Source organism: Lutjanus erythropterus, chromosome 1 (genome assembly GCF_056507025.1).
Source record: "Lutjanus erythropterus isolate fLutEry1 chromosome 1, fLutEry1.hap2, whole genome shotgun sequence".
Taxonomy (NCBI): Eukaryota; Metazoa; Chordata; class Actinopteri; order Lutjaniformes; family Lutjanidae; genus Lutjanus; species Lutjanus erythropterus.
This window is the reverse complement of record NC_139317.1, coordinates 12,923,389-12,940,098: the sequence shown is the minus strand read 5'-3', so window position 1 is coordinate 12,940,098 and position 16,710 is coordinate 12,923,389. Positions and strand designations below refer to the sequence as shown.

The 16,710-nt window shown below is 40.6% G+C and overlaps 1 protein-coding gene across 1 annotated transcript in view; it reads right to left on the bottom strand.

Annotated features, from left to right (window-relative positions):
- The window catches only part of fbn1 (fibrillin 1), a 122,841-nt gene extending 109,535 nt beyond the window's left edge, over nucleotides 1-13,306 (bottom strand). Inside the window, exons 1-6 of the mRNA XM_084747253.1 lie at nucleotides 12,994-13,306; nucleotides 12,483-12,777; nucleotides 7,405-7,487; nucleotides 5,208-5,306; nucleotides 4,206-4,301; nucleotides 1,175-1,270 (exon numbers count right to left, since the gene is read on the bottom strand). Coding sequence (XP_084603379.1) covers nucleotides 1,175-1,270; nucleotides 4,206-4,301; nucleotides 5,208-5,306; nucleotides 7,405-7,487; nucleotides 12,483-12,688 — 580 coding nt within the window. The 5' untranslated portion in view covers nucleotides 12,689-12,777; nucleotides 12,994-13,306. The remainder of the gene's footprint in view (nucleotides 1-1,174; nucleotides 1,271-4,205; nucleotides 4,302-5,207; nucleotides 5,307-7,404; nucleotides 7,488-12,482; nucleotides 12,778-12,993) is intronic.
- Nucleotides 13,307-16,710: the final 3,404 nt, after the last annotated feature.

The window sequence follows — 16,710 nt, the reverse complement described above, 5'->3', positions numbered from 1 at the left end:
ACAGATCAAAGCAACAGTAGACCAGCACCTCCTGTGTTCTGCAAGTAAAATTATTAATTTTGAAAATGGAGTTTGGTTGGTTTGGAGAGAGTGATATATGGCTTATACAACTGTGGTGTCTCATCAGAAAAAGTTGTCTAACAGCAAAAAAAGTATATTATATAATATTTCAAATATGACATACTTAAAAACTGATACTGTTTTTTTGGGTGGACCTTTTTTAAGTGGCTGTCCACAGCAGTTCAGTGCTTAGCTTCCACACCTCTATGCTTCTCCAAACTGGAGGCGTGCCAACCACCATCTACTGTAGCTAATCCACTGGCCGTAGAAAAGTACCTCATACAGCCCTGCTTCAAATAACCCAAACTAACCCTTTAAGTGTGCAGTAACTCTTTAATGTGAATTCCTCAACAGTCTCACGAACACTTTGGCAAAGCCTCCACAGGAAAGAGTAGAAACCATAGTTACGACATGTAGAAATGTCCTTCAGCAGATAAGGCCTGTCGCTAACCCACCAGGCAACCAGATAATGTCTTATTAGTTGCAGCGTTGAAGAAAACACTAAAATAAACCAGACCCGACTGACAGGCCTCTGAAGCATTGGCTTCGTTAAAAGGGAAGTTACTAATTAGGAGCTCTGCTGCCAATCCAAATATTAGCTTTACAAGGTCACGACTTTGACCTCTGCAGGTCAGCGCTGCCACAGACCCCCAGGGCATCCACGCACGCCTGCATATGTGCACGTTTCATTCACAAACAGAGGGCAGCCCGCCCTCGGTTTGCGTGTGCTTGTATACTTTGGAGCCTTTGCTCACATGTGCCAGAGAGCAACCACAGGAGGTTGGGAGGTCTTCAGTTAACAAACAGCACACATTTTGAGAGACATTACATTCCCCAGAGCGTCGTCTCAGAGCAGATGTGGAAAATAATGGTCATCTCTGAGCTCAGGCTTGACATGCAAATGTTCCACAACAAACCACATTCCTGGAGCCGGTGGCATGACTAAGCAGGAATCGTCCTCGGTCACAAAAAACAACCGCCATTCAGCAGCGAGTCACGTTTCCACAAGAGCAGCACATGTGGCTTTGAAGAGCGGTAGTGAGTAGTGACAGAGACAGCGTGATGTAAGATGACTGAGTGCTGCAAGTGTGTGTATGTTTGGGCGTGTGTGTACCTCTCTCGCACTGAGCCCCGGTGAAGCCGTAGGTGCACACACATCTGTTGGGAGCCACACAGCGTCCTCCGTTGAGACAGCCATTTTCACAAACCGCTGGAGAAGAGAGGAAAAACAAACAATGACACAAGGCTGACGTGAGGACAACACTGTGAGTTACAAACAATTCAAAGGATATTTCTGGTTTAAACAACATGGGTCTTGTGTTTGGAGTTTTGGCCATCATTTGTATTGGTTATGATAACATTGTAGTCACTAAATTGATTGCAGAGATCTGGGAACACGATGACATCGCTAAAAAGAAGTCAGATGGGGAAAGAAATGAATTAGGAAGTTGGTCTGGACACTCTGTAGATGTTTAAATGAGTTTGAGTAATAATTTCCACTTAGCCTTTGTTTTCTCTTCCAAATAAGTTTGGCTAACACAGAAGTTTGGGGTATTTATTTGACCAACTGACTGCTCATGTTTCTTGTCCCATCACGCTTCTTTTCAGGCCCTGTTTACTCTTGGTGGTATCATGCTTCTTGGGCGATCTGATCACACGTGGACAGCTCTGAGCGCAGGTGTGAAGGCACCCAAGACACACTGAGATCAGTGAATTCAGACCACGTTCAGAGGGGATCTGGGCCGCATTCTTACAGCGTGTACACAATGTGTTTGGGGACGCATCTAAGGACCAACTACTTAACTGACGACCTGAAAGTACACACAAAACAGCTGTCTGATTTTCACTTGGTTCCCTCTCATAGCAATTACGTGTTTGGGGTCTCTCACCTGCCAAGATAAGCAGCAGTGAACAGACTGTCTGTTTCAACTGATTTCACAATTGAACTCCCTCAGGCAATGCTGAGTGTTGTTGAGTGAGGAGAAAATCAACAACTTTGTGAAAGAGCTATGGCAAATTCTTGATCACTGGTACCTTCGAGTTAATTAGGGCATTGAATGCAAAACATTAAGTTGTTTCTTTCCATGTAAAAAAAAAACACAGCGTCTCTGTACCAGTGGCTACTCTGCATCTTTAAAGCTAAATATGTAACATTTCCACAATAAAATGTTTGAAAATGCTTGATATAGCCTGTTACATCTTTTATTGAGTTGTGAACTTACATTATCCCAAATGTTTCCAACATTATTCAAATTCAGAGAAATTCATAATTTAGCAAGGTGACAGTGTGTTTCGTGCTGGCTGTCGCTAGCTAGTTGCTATGATTTCTGGAAAAACACAGGATACATCGGATATGTACAAAAGGAAATCATGACGAAACGTAATGTGAATAAAACTTTAGTATGATCTGTATCCATGAACACGATTTCTACCCGTGTCACGTCAGATAGATTTTCATCTGCAACGGAGGTTGTTTAACAATGACGATATCAAGTCCCAAGATCTCTCGCCACTTCACAACATCGTCAAACTACATCTTGTGTCATTGTTTTAATGTGAGAGAGAACCATAGTGTCTGCATTTACATATTTTAAGTTTACGTTTAAGTGCACCTTTAGCAGCTGTGTGAACACACCATATTTACTGATTTCACCATTTACACTAAATTTCCGAGAGAAGACAAAATTGTATTGATGGTAAACATTTCAAATTTTACAAGTACAGGAAACAGTAACCAATAGAGGCTCTTTCTTTGTCACCAGTGTCACCAGACTCCCTTCAAAATGGTGCAATTTTGTTGAGTGAGGAGAAACTTTAAAAATTTGTTATCAACAGCTTTTCATAGAGTTTATAAAGAACATTATGGCACATTTCTATTGTTCAGTGTGGCTCTACTCGACTCTACTCAGTTTTGGTACCAGGCATTATGTTTTTCATTACAGTATAATACTTTGATAGTACCAACTCGACGCAGGCGGGATCGTCAAAGTGTGGCTGCATGAACTTTTTAAACATGACACAAACACACAAACACAGGAATGATAGAGAACATCGAGGCGATGGTGTACTTGGTGCTCAGTTTGTGGCTTTGTGTCACAGCAAGGAGACGAGTTTTGTTCAAGAGAAGGTTACAGGCAGCGAGAGAGTTTGGTAAATCTTATCTAACAGATCGAGGACAATGACGTAAAGAGAACTCAGGCTGTTCAGAGACAACATATGTGGGTAAGCTAATGGTGGCTAACGCTAAAGTTTTTAATGAGTTTTAGTTATTCAAATTATTGTCAACTATTAAAATGTGTATGTTGTGTATGTGTGTTTCAAATCTTTCAGTCTTTGCAAAGTCGCCACCGCAGACCGTCTGTCCGGGCATTCAACCGACCCTCCAAGTGGTGGGATGTGATGCTTCCGGCTTCACAAACACTAAGTGGGTGCAGAACTTCAGGATGTCTGAAGAAACATTTATGTTTGTGTGCAACAAGCTGTATCCAGTTATGGAGAGACAGGACACGACCTTCCGCGGGTTTGTGCCTCTAAAGGAGAGAGTGGCCATCAAGTTATTTCTTTGTGGGAAAAGATCGTTTCTATTTGTTCCAGTGCGTGGGCTACGACTGATGGGCCGCCAGTTGGTCTTTGCAAACATAAATAATGTAGCTACTTGTTTATTTACATATAGAGCAGGGAGGTGAGATCTGATCACAAATGGTCACTAGAGACACATGTGGAGACGCGTCCTAATTCCAGGTGTGAACTGATGTATTTGGAGCTGTTCACTTGTGGTGTAAACAGGGCTTTAGAAATGTTGCAATGATGACATCTCAGTAAATAAAAAAACTACAAAACAACAAGACTACAGCCACACTGAGAGGGCTTTGAGCTAAATGCCAATGCTAGCATTGCAACATGCTCTAAATAATAATGTTGACAAGCTGATATTTATCGCATTTAATGTTCACATGTTCATCTTAGTTAAGCGTTTTAGTATGCTAACAGTTGCTAATTGGTACCAGTCACAAGCTTAGAAGGAAGCAATGTTAGGAAAAGGTTATATAGCACATCTTTGTCTTCAATAAATGACTAACTATGTTAAAATATGCTGATAATGCTTAAGTGTGTCTTGTGGGATGGGTGATCAGGATGATTCTTACGTTGACCGCAGTGGTTTCCCACGTAGCCTTTCTGACACAGGCAGTGGTCCTCTGCACATGATCCTCCGTTCATACACCGAATATTACAGTGCTGGACTGTGGGCAGGACAACACAAACACACAAACACACACACAGACACACACACACACACCGGGGTTAAACTCAGAGCACACAAACACACACTGCAGATTAGATTTACAACACAAACAAAATGCACTCTGAACCGTGTTTCTTGAAAGTCTTGGTCAGATATAATTTCCTAGAAATTTATGGTGTGCAAACAGATGAGCACATTGGGTTGAAGCGCTGTGAGTTGCAAGAGAGCAACATGGAGGAGATGTTGACTGTGGACGTCCTCCAAAAAACACACACACCCAGTCGACTCACTCACACACACACACGCGTGCGCACACACAACAACCCACGAGTTTGACCGCTATTTGCAAGAACGTGATTGCAACATATATCAATTGCTTGGGGCAGCTTCAAGAGCTGTTTGTAGGAGGTTCTTTGGCTCTCTTATTTTTGTACCATGTTAGTTAGTGCTCATTACTCATGATGAGGAGAGGAAAACTTAAGAGAAAAAGATGCAAACAGCACAGCGTGGTCTCGACTCAAAAAATCGGAGCCAATTACAATCTCTTTAATTTTTATCCTACAAAGGAAAAGACATGACAAGACCACATATTTTCTGTCTTCTATCATCCGTCACTGCTTGTTATTATTGTTTCTGCATGGTGAAATGTTTTTCTTAAGATTACTGCTCCTTTATTAAAAAAACTGCAAAGACAGGGGTGTGGTCGAGGCCGTGCTTTCCAAAAAACACTTAGTTTTGAACATACACTCCTATTTACATAAATCACACCATTAACATGTTTATATCTTGGCCAAATACCAGTTAACCCCTCCCTGAATCTGTGCACATGACATAATAAAATCCATCACGCTGATGATAGCGATCTTCAAAGGTCTTGGGAAAAAGGGAGGTGCTGTTTAACAACCTGACTTGGATCCACAGGATGGGGCGATCTGGCCGTTGGGGCAGGTGCACATGTTGGGTCTGGAGCAGAAACCGTCTCCGCATGAACTCCGGCAGATCGCTGCAAAGAGGAACATGACACTCGGTCAAACAACATAAAAACGTCTTCTGTCAGGTGCAAGATAAAATAAAATAACAGTCCAACGGTCGCCGCACGGCGCCAGGATCTGTCTTGATTGAGCGTGAGAGAAAATTCATGTCATGTATCTGTTGTTTGTCAGCCTGTCCGTTGCACATTTTCAATTTCGGGTTAGAATTTCATCTAGGCCATGATCTAAACCTCACTCTGAACTCTCATCTATAATATTTCAAAACTCAAACAGGCCGCAGCCCAAATATGGCCAAATCTTCCTTCATCATGGTTAAGTTATAGAAGCCCACTTGGCAACATCTTCGAGCTATTTTCTTCTTTGAGTTTTCTTGCCATAAATGTGTACCAGTGTGTGTTTTCAGTTCTGCTTGTTTTCGCTCAGTTGTTCTTGTTCCCACAGACTGTTCTGCTGGCATGGTCCCCTGCCCCCAGCTCCCATCAGGTAGAGTCCAGCCACTGACCCCTACTCCCTGAACCCCACTGCTAAACAATGTCATTAGAGCCGCGACAGGCATCCGGCCAGCTGACCGGCCAGACTGCAATCACACAACTCTGCAGCCTCTCAGACCTTCCTGTCTACTGAAGGAGGGGAGAGAGAGGCAGCGAGAGGGGACCAGAAAGAGAAACAACTGCTAGAATACTACAGAAAATGGACCAAAATTAATCACCAAATCCCACTTATTTTAGATCATCTTATCAGCTCATCACCACCACGAGCCACACTAACCCACTGATTTTTTTTGTCATATCAACAGGTGTTTTATTCTGATCAGTGTGATCAATCACAGTGACTTCATATCATTATTTTTTTATTTCTCTTTTAATTGGTCCTGGAGACCCAGTTCTGCCTATGTAGTTTTAATGGGTGGAACTACTCATTTAATTCATGTTTACCATTGCTAAAGGCACTTTTCTTGTTCCCCCAGTCTCATGTCATTATGCCCGGAGCATAGCCTGAGCCAAATCATGTGCTTATAACTGCCTGTGGTGTGTAGTGCACATAGTTCTTTATAAATACCATTAATTTTACAGTTTGAATGACTGTGGATTTATTTCAGTTACTTTATGTTGGGCCCTGCACATTTTACCATATTAATATAACACAAATAATGTTTACTTGAAATTACTATAACTTTCCTATAATAATAATGTGTTTTTACATGAAATTAATTACATAACTAACATTGTTTTGAGAAGGAATAAGTTAAAATGTTTCTAGGTTGTCTCTTACAGTGGTTAAGTCTTGGGGTCACAAGGACCACAGTCAGTTGTTGTATGTTACATATGTTATATTTGGCTAAACAATGAAATGGCAATATTTTGGTTTGTACCTGAGTAAAGTCTCATGAATGAGTCCCATTAATTAGGCCAATGGACAAATATCAGACATTGAAATGCAAGTGAAAAAAAAAAACAATACAGTGCATCAGAGACCATAAGATAAATCAAGAAAAAATCTTCTTAAAGCCATCTAGAAAGTATCCACTGCTTTTTAAAATTTTGCGTTAGATAATGTTTGCATTCTTTCTTGCATATATACTAAGGAATTTACAAGTGGATCATAAGTGTTAGCTTACTTTTTCACCTTTTCAAACTCTGAACCATCTGAATAGAGCAAAACTTATTTAAGTGTTGGCTCTCAGTATTATTGATGTTTGTTTAATTTTCTTATTACTATGGCCCCTTGCTGATGTGACATAGGATTTATATGAATTGGCAGGGCTCACTGAACAAATGCAATAAGTAAAGAAAAGTAAAGTACAGTAACATGCTCATAATAGTAATCCATGTCATTCCTGCTATTAATTAGACAATGTTTAAGAAAGAGGATGCATTATTTTTATATAAGCTACAAGTGAAGTAAGTCTGGTCTGCAGGAGTCATACTCCTGTTGGTACCGTAACATGAATTCACATTTTCATCCCATGTGGTCGTGAGAGGAAGGCTCCAATAAAAACCGCAGGGTGCTGGACTCTGAGAACTACTTCTGTGATGTTGATGAAGAGCTCAAACTCCAGCCTCACTTGAATTTACGGTGATAAAGTGGAGTAATGGAGGCGATACTCACGGACGATGCACTGGTTCCCTCCTGTCAGAGTCTTCCAGCCCGGGCAGCAGTAGGCGTTGTTCCTCGAGCCGCACACGTTTGGTCTGTGGAGGACGCAGCGTCAGAAGGTCAATAATCGATGTCAGACAGTTCAGATCTTTCTCAGGTCAAGTCCATTTTATTTTTATGCACCATAATCAGAGACTTGTCTTTGTGCTTTATGATCTGCAAAACATACAACACCCTCTGTCCTTAGACCCTTGACTGCTCTCTAGTGATGGAAGCTTTGTGATTATTGATCCACAGACTATAGGAACAACTCTCCTCTTTATTGACCACTGTCTGTAGAACAATTCATCAGACACATCAGGAATTATCCCACATTGCTCAAGGACAGCAGGGACGGCAATTTGCAGCCTGACCCAGTTGTCCAGGCGAAGGATCAAACTTCAGTCATCACACACTGACCTCCATGCAGGGCTTCAACTTACAGTTATTTTCATTATAGATTAACCCACCGACTATTTTCACAATTAATCAATTAAATCATACATTAAGTGTCCAGAAACTGTGAAAAATGCTCATTCCCAGAGGCCAAAGATACACCAAATTGCTTTGGTGCAATGAACAGTCCAAAAACCCAAAGACCCTTCATTTAGTATCAAAAATGACAAAGAAAAGCACTGGTGCTGGACCCAGCAAATGTTTGGAATTTTTGCTTGAATAATGACTGAAACGATTAATCAGTTATCAGAATCATTGGCGAACAACTTTGTTTCGATTAAGTGACTGATCATTGCAGCTAAACCTCCATGTCTGTCAACGTTCCAGTGAACTGTAGGATTAGCAAGCACACAGCACCTCCCAAAATACTTAAATCATTATTTTCACACACCCCCAAAAAACATAAAATCTCTATTGCATGTCTAAAAACATCTCATACAACATTATGCACGTGTCATTTACTATACCAGGGGTTCCCAACCTTTTCTGCTTGTGACCCCGTACTATGAACTTATGGCTCTTTTCCTGTCCTGAAAAGTTCAAACTAGAAAGTTTTTCACCTGAAGGAAACTTTAATTAATTGCAGGCGTTAGAAATAATACCCTGTAATTCATCATCAGACAACTTAAATTCATCATGTCACCCACTGTGAGGTAACTGCAGCTAACGATTGTTTTCATTAATGATTAATCTGTCGATCAGTATCTCAAATAATTAATTAGTTGTTTGGTCCATAAAACATCAGATGTCAAATGGTGAAAATGTTCACCATTTTTACTATTTCCCAAAGCCCCTTTTTTTCCTCCATAACCCAAAGATATTCAGTTTACTGACACAGAGGAGTAAAGAAAGCAGAAAATATTCATATTTGAGAAGCTGAAATCAGAGAATTTGGACATTTTTTCATAAAAAATGGGCAAAGAGCTCAGGTCATGACTTTGCCTTCCCAAGATAAAAATGGTATCTGTAGCCCCGTGTGAATTAGCCATAGTTCAGTGCCTCATAAATGTCCATTTTCAAGATCAAACTGCACATTTTGTGATCTTTTACTGTAACCAGTCCAAAGCATACCTGTGCAATAATCATGCTGTTTAATCAGGATTTCTATATGTTACACCAGTCAGGTGGATGGATTCACTTGGCAAAGAAGAAGTGCTTATTACAAAAAGAGAAACGTAACATTTTATGTGCACAGTCTTAGATCTTTAACTGCTACTCATGAAAAACTGGAGCAAAAACAGAAGTGTTGCATTTATTTTTTTGTTGAAAATTTTTTTCTCACCAACAATATTTTGTGTTGGGAAGTTCCAAATGCTGCATGCCGGGCCGCACCCAACAGGAGCAAAACACACATGTAGCACAAACCACAGCACAGTCAAGGGGCTTGAAACCCCGACAGCTGAGCTGCAACGCTTCAGTCGATTAGTTATCAGCTATTAAATTAATTGCCAACTATTTTGATAATTGATTAATCCTTTTGAGTCATTTTTTAAAGACAAAATGCCCAAATTCTCTGATTTCAGATTCTCAAATGTGTATATTTTCTGGGGTTTTTTTTTGTTTGTTTGTTTGTTTTTTTTCCCTGTATGACGAAGTACTGAATATTTTTGGGTTGTGGACAAAAAGACATTAGAGGACATCACTTTGGACATAAATAAACAGTGATCAACAAACTTTTGTGTGCACAGAAAAAGTCTTAAGATTTTTTTTACTTCACCTATGAAAAATGGGGGCAAAATCAAAAGTGTTGCATTTATATTTTTGCTGAATTATATTATGCTGCACAAGGTGTTTCAAGAAATTTGATGCACCTGTAAAAAACATTCCATCTGACATGGTGGCGAATGCCTGAGCCATCCTGCCACCTACAGGTCTGTGACAGGCCTACAGACTGTCTGTGAATTTATAATCACCTACCGGGCATGTACTGACCCAGAGGTCAGCATATAAACTGCAGAGTGTAACTTTAAACTGATCCACGAGGTGAATAATGAAGCCTGTTGGATCTGCGAAACATTCTTACAGTGGTGAGTCAGTGTGACACAGTGTGCAGCCTGTATGCACTTCCTGCCTCTGAACCCAGATGTTGGGATAAATTAACTTAAAGCATGTCAAATAAAAGTGCCTGCGGAGAATGCTCATTGAGCTGTCTACTGTGTGACCTTCATCAGCTGTTTGCTGTCATCACTGGACACAGACCGTCTTTCTCTTCTTTTCTTTTCTTGCTTTCCTTCTGTCTGTCTTTCTTTTCCCCTCTCCTTTCGCTCACATGCACACACACAACCTCTCCAGCAGTGACCCACTGTGTACAGCTGCAGATGTGATTTATCCACAACTGGGGTGTGGTGTTTTTGGCCAGAGAGAGGATTAGGCTGTTAGTCTCTCTCTCTGCCACAGCCACACACGACCAATGGCCTCCTTTGTTTGGATGTAATTTATTATTGCAGTCAGCAGGAATGTGATATTCTTGCCAGTATTTAATTACTAAACTTTGCTGCAAACTTCCCATCATAGACAATGTCACTCATGGCTCTCACTGTGCCTTATTAAAAAACACACACACACTCACACACTCAAGTGTTTTCTGACCTTCAGTGATCATGAACCAACAGGTTATATGTGAGAAGAGCAGACACCTGCTCCAACACACACGTAAAGATTTTCATTTAAAGGAATTGTTCACCCCAAAATCAAAAATGCATTTTTATTCTCTTACCTGTAGTGCTATTTATCCGTCTGGATTGTTTTTGGTGTGAGTTGTCTTCTCCAGAATATAATGATGGCACTAGATGGCACTTGGCTTGTGGTGCTCAAAAAATGGTTTTGAAAAACTCAACAGCGATGTCTCTTTCCACAAATCATGACCTGGTTACTCAAGATTATTCACAAACCTTGTTGTGTGCAGTTTCATGCAGGAACTGTTTTCTTTCTTGTGGAAGGAAAGTAGTTCTGGTAGAATTTACAGCAGTTTTTCCTGAAACTACTTTCCCTTCATACACAGTTAAATAAACTTTCTTTCCCAGTAGAAAGATAGTTGTTCATGTGATTCTACTGCAGAAACAAAGTAGTTCCAGTAGATCAGTAGAAAAGAAACTAATAGAAAGAAACTTTATTTCTAGAAAAAAGTAGTTCCAGGAGATTCTACTGCAGAGAGAAAGTAGTTCTAGTAGATTCTACCGTACGCCACCGTTTCTAGCACAGCAAAGAAAGCATGGCAAAGAAACTACTTACTACTTTCTTTCTCATAGAAAGAAACTTTCTTTTTAGTAGACATAAAGTAGTTAAGGTGGAATTACTTTCCCCTTACACACAATTTAAATAAAATTTCTAGCATAAAGAAACTAGTTCTGGTAGATTGTACCGCAGAAAGAAAGTAGTTCCAGTCGATTCTATCAGTAGAAAGAAGTAGAAATTAAGTTTCTTTCTAGTGAAAGAAAGTAGTTTCAGCAGATTCTACTGCAGAAAGAAAATAATTTCTAGCTAAAACTGTTCACAGCAAGGTCTGTGGATTATCTTGAGTAACCAGGTCATCATTTCTGGAAAGAGATGTTGCTGCTGAGGTTTTTAAATGTATTTCTTTGCTACTCGGAGCACCACAAGCCGAGTGCCATCTAGCTCCATTATATTGGAGAGAAGAGCAGATATCTCTAAAACCCTGCAACTCACACCCAAACTAGTTCTGGATCAGGGGTATCAAACCGTTGGACCAGGGGCCATTTTCGGCCCTTGCACCTCCTTCCTCCAGCCCATGACTTGATGTCAAACATATAAAATAATCTGATGCACTAAACTGTGGCAGACGCTGTTTGCACACTGGTTGGAATAGCCAATATGCCTATTTGCACCTGTGGTGGAAACGCCAATTTACACCCGGGTGTGTTAGCCTAGCACACCAGAGACAAGCACCAAGGTGTTTGTAGACAACAATGTTATTTGCAACCAGGGGGTAAATGGCAGAGACAAAACACAGCAGTTTTGTTGCCTAAACCTAACCAAGTAGTTTTGTTTACTTAAACTAACTAAATCTCAACCAAAAACTGAAAATAATCATTAAAAAAACTCTTTAACATATAGCATGAAATTTTATACTATTTTCAAGTTGTAACTGTACAGTTTGGGATTTGAACCCCACTCCCCTGCAGGACAATCCTGCACTTCACCAGTTCAGCCACCAAAAAATATATAATACCAATATGACAGGACTCCTTTCTATACAATTGATATAAAATCAACTTAGGTTTGTGTCCAGTGCACAGCTAATTAAAAAATGTATAGGAACAGCTGTTAAGATTTTTTGTTAACTGTTCCAAAAAATGTTAGTAATGGAAATAGAGAAGTAAATGTTCATAAATATTGTGTTTTCTTGCCATATCTGAACATTGAAGTGGTCCTCCTATGAGATCCCCAAGTCAGACTCCTGATCTAGATGGATAAATTGCACTATGGGGCCAGAGGTAAAATATGTATTTTTTGATTTTGGGTTGAACTGTCCCTTTAAATTAAAAGTTGAGAGGAAGCTTGCATGCACTGGAAGAGGGGAAAGAAATAAATTATTCCCAAACTGCACATAATGAGGATTATCATGGTCACATTACCCTCTGAGGACGTCCGTCCCTCCCCTCCTCTTGGCCCTGCTGGCTCTGGAGTCGGTCGGCTTGGTGATCAGCTCGGTGTCCCCGGTGTCCGCCACCTCTGCAGCGTGTCCCAGCTGGGGACAGAGAGACAGCAAGGCCAGCAGAGCCACGGCCAACTGCAGCAGCCGTCCTCCTCCACACTTACTGTCCGGCATATCCACTCTCATGTGTGCAACAAGTCCAGTGCGCGGTGGAATAAAAAAGTCTCCTTAACTGGTTTCCCAGCCCGGTGGACCTCTGCAGTCTGGAGTCAAAGCTGCAAAACAAGTCAAAAAACATTTGGAAAAGAAAGACGCAGAGGAGCGCGCAGGAGATGCTGCGCACTAAAGAAAAACAACTCTGCTGCGCTCTGAGGAGAAGTTGGAGTGTTTTTTACTTCTACTGTTGTTAAGTTGGAAAACATTCAGCTCATAAACTTGCAAAGTAAAAATGACAAAGTGCAGAAAAGCGCAGGGCTGAGCTGTTACTTTACCTTGTCTCCCGAGCAGGAGATTCGCCTCAGACCCGACAGAGAGAGGACTGCTGCACTTCTTCTTGCAGGTATTGCTGAATAAACGTTTAGAAGCAAACTGCGGGGAAGAAGAAAAGTCACTCAAACCTTTCTTTCTTTCTTTCGCTCAGCTGCTATAAATAGATAAATGGCATCGTAACTTTTGCGGTCTGCTCTGCGCATCCAGTTGTGTGTTGACTTTGCAGAGATAAGTTAGAGGAGCTGATGCATTCCAGAGGATGAGAAGAGCTAAACTCCTCAGTGTGTCTCTCCCTCACAGCAGCTCAGCTCTTTCCTCATCCCTGCTCTGCTCTGCTCAACTTTCCCCAAAACTGTTTTTTCTTTTCTTCCCTCTGCTCTCGCGATACAAAAGCTGGAGTGCAAAAAATGCACAAGTTAAGCTCTGGAACTCAGCCTGCACTTTTAACTGTTGGTTATATTCGAGTCAACCCAGGGAAGTTCAGAAGGAGAGGACAGAGCTGCTAATATAAATCTGTATAAGTAATCTACCATGAGATATTTTTTGCATTTTTTTTAAACAATGCACCTGCTCACTCTTTCCTGTAAAATGCAGCATGCACCATTTCATAACAGAAGAACAAGAGCAACTAGAAGAACAACTGATCGGTTACCATGTTTTAAAAATCCTTTTTGCTGATATCTATTATCTGTATTTCAAAATGATGAGTTAAAAAATGTTGGTATCCCGTTAATAAATGCTTGTGGGTTCACTTTCTCACATACTAATAACCCATCATGTCTGCAGGGATAAATGTTGATAAGACAGTGTTTTTGTTTTTGTTTTTTTTTCGGTAATCCACTAACTCCATAGCTGGAAAGGTTAATAAATTCTTAATAATTTGATTGCAGAAGGTAGTTCTTCCTAGTGAACTAAGCTAAAAAGGCAAAGCAAGTACAAACCCTGATTCCAAAAAAGATGGGACATTGCATAAAACGTGAATAAAAATCCTTGACCTCCGGCCTAAAGACGAAAAGGACCATTCAGATTGTTACCCCCTGTGCAAAGTTCAAAAGCCAGCACCCACGTATGTGGGTGTGCTAGTGCTCATGGCATCATGGGTAACTGTCACAATTGTGAAGAATGCTGAAAGGTACAAACAGGTTTTCCAGACGTCTTTTTCAGAGAAATCTCTGCTTATTTCAGCAAGACACTTTCTGCATGTGTTACAACAGCGTGGCTTTGTAGTAAAAGAGTTCAGGTACTAGACTGACCTGCCTGCAGTCCAGACATGTCTCGCATTGAAAATGCATAGTGCATTATGAAGCACAAAATACAACAGAGACCCCGGACTGTTCAGCACCTGAAGTATGTTAACGCCTTCTGAGTGTCGTGAAAAGAAACTGATGCATCACGGTGGTGAACATGATCTTGTCCCAACTTTTTTTTGAAACAAGTTGCAGGTATCAAATTCAGAACGAGTGTATATTTACAAAAAGTTAATGAATTTGAAGACTAAATATCTTTTCCAAATCATTGCATCCTGTTTTTATTTACATTTTACGTAATTTCTTTGGAATTGCGGTTGTATTTTGCATCTTGCAGGGGGAGAATAAACAACTGCAAAAGAGATTCATCATATTCAAGCTTTTGTATGATTTTTATTATAACTTTAAAAACCTTGATCAAAAACTGACCTTAGCCAGAGAGTGATTATAGTTGATTTGCATGAAGCTTTTAATGAATCCCAGTTGTCAGAACTCTTTCAAGTGTTTCCTCAGCCAGTGCCTTTTAAATAGTGCCTTTCATTTTTTCACAAAATCCCAGTTTTGTTCCCATGAATATAATATGAAAACTGTTTTATTCTTCTATTGGCTTATGTCCAAAAATATTTACACTGTGCATACTGTTCTGTATGTTTTGGGGGATTTTGTCCAGTGCAGTGATAGTTTTCACACACACTGAATCATGCCTGTAGCCACACCCAGCAAATATAGAGTCAGCCTGGCTGCTCTCTCAAGTATGCTATCACTTGAAAACCAAGAGGAACCCCCTGACACTGCTCTGTATATTCCACTACACTGATTTCCACTATCAGCTTTGTTCCCTCTTTCTTTCTCCTTTCACACGTGTCCAAACACAGCCTCAACCTGCACAAGTTCACAGTAGTACACATTGATTTCGCACATTCAATTCGATAATTTTGGTCAAGATAACAGTTGTATGAAATATCTTAGTACAAAACTTTGAAAAAGATAAGTTGTTTTAGTTGACTCTCACTCTTTTTTCATCTCCTTTGTACAGAAAAAAAGTGTTGACCTGCCTCAGCTGCTCCAACAGGCTCTTGCCTTATGTAGTATTTCATGTGGTGTACGGGATAGTGTATATATCATTAACCCGACTTCCACAACTTTTCTTTTCCATCCTCTGACACTCAGGTTGAGGCACGCATCTCCACTAGTCTTGCTGCTGACATCTCCAGTTGGATCTCTGCCCACCACCTCAAACTTAGTCTCAACAATGCTGCACTGCTTTTTTCCCCCTGGAAAGTCCTGCCCTCTGCAAGGCCTCTCCATCACCGCTGACAAGACCACGCTGCCAAGAGTCTTTGTCTGCCTCAAGACAACCAACTGTCAGGAAGGCAGGCAGCACCCAGAGTGCAGGAACAGTGCAATCCTGCAGGTTTGTTCATCTAATTCCACTTTTTCTAATAAATATCCTCGCAAAGCTTCTTCTTTAGTTCTATAGTTATGTCTTATTTCAGCTGCTGCAGCTCTCTTTTCCAGACCATCGAAGCGTTCCACCAAAATATTGGAATTTCATAAGCATCTCTATTTTACTCCCTTAGAAAACTCCCTTTCCTGTCTGTCCATGACCTTTTGCATGCAATTCGAAATGCTGATGCTTTCATATAAGGCTTTAAAAGGATCTGCTTCCATACCTCCACATAATGGCCCAGACTTTTTTTTTTTTTTTAACTGGCTCCTGCTCTGCAGCTCTCCTGGTCATTGCTTCACCAAGTCCCATCATCCTTCTAATAATAATGGAAGAAACAAACACACACACTTTCCTGTGAGAGGGAGCTTTCTTGTCTGTGTTGCACATCAACGAGCTCACTCCTGAATGTAAATACTGTAGATTTTTATATGCAGATGACACAGTACTTTACTAATAAGATCCAAATGCTCTAAAACTCTCTCCTGTTATTTGTTATGAGCTTAATCACCTTATTATTAGTGTAAAACAGAGTGTTAACAGAATGTATTGCTCCAATTTGTTTTCATTGTGAGCTCCCTGTAAAAAGATTTTTTTTTTTAAAAGGGTAACTTTGGTATTTTTCAACCGGGACCCATAGACACTAGAATTAGTCAACAGAGCCACCTTAACGTCACCCACTGGTTTGTGAACTCCCATTCTGAAGCCACGAGTGTAGTACTGCCAAGAGTGTGGAGCTGGTGGGTGACATAGTGCGACTTGGGTGGTGTTTGGTTTTGGCTCTTGCGGAAAATAATGGCGGCCTGCCTGGTTGGGATCTTTCTCACATTACAACTAAACAGTAAACTAAAACATGTTTTTGAAAACATTTTAAGCAAGAATTAGGCAAAGTAGTAACAGAATCTTGATCCGTATTCGATCAACAGGGCCCAGTTTTACAGTTTGATCAAAGTTTTGGGACATTCTGCCGGAAACCAGAAACCTAATGGCGGACGCCTGGTCGCCATCTTTCCATGGATGTATTA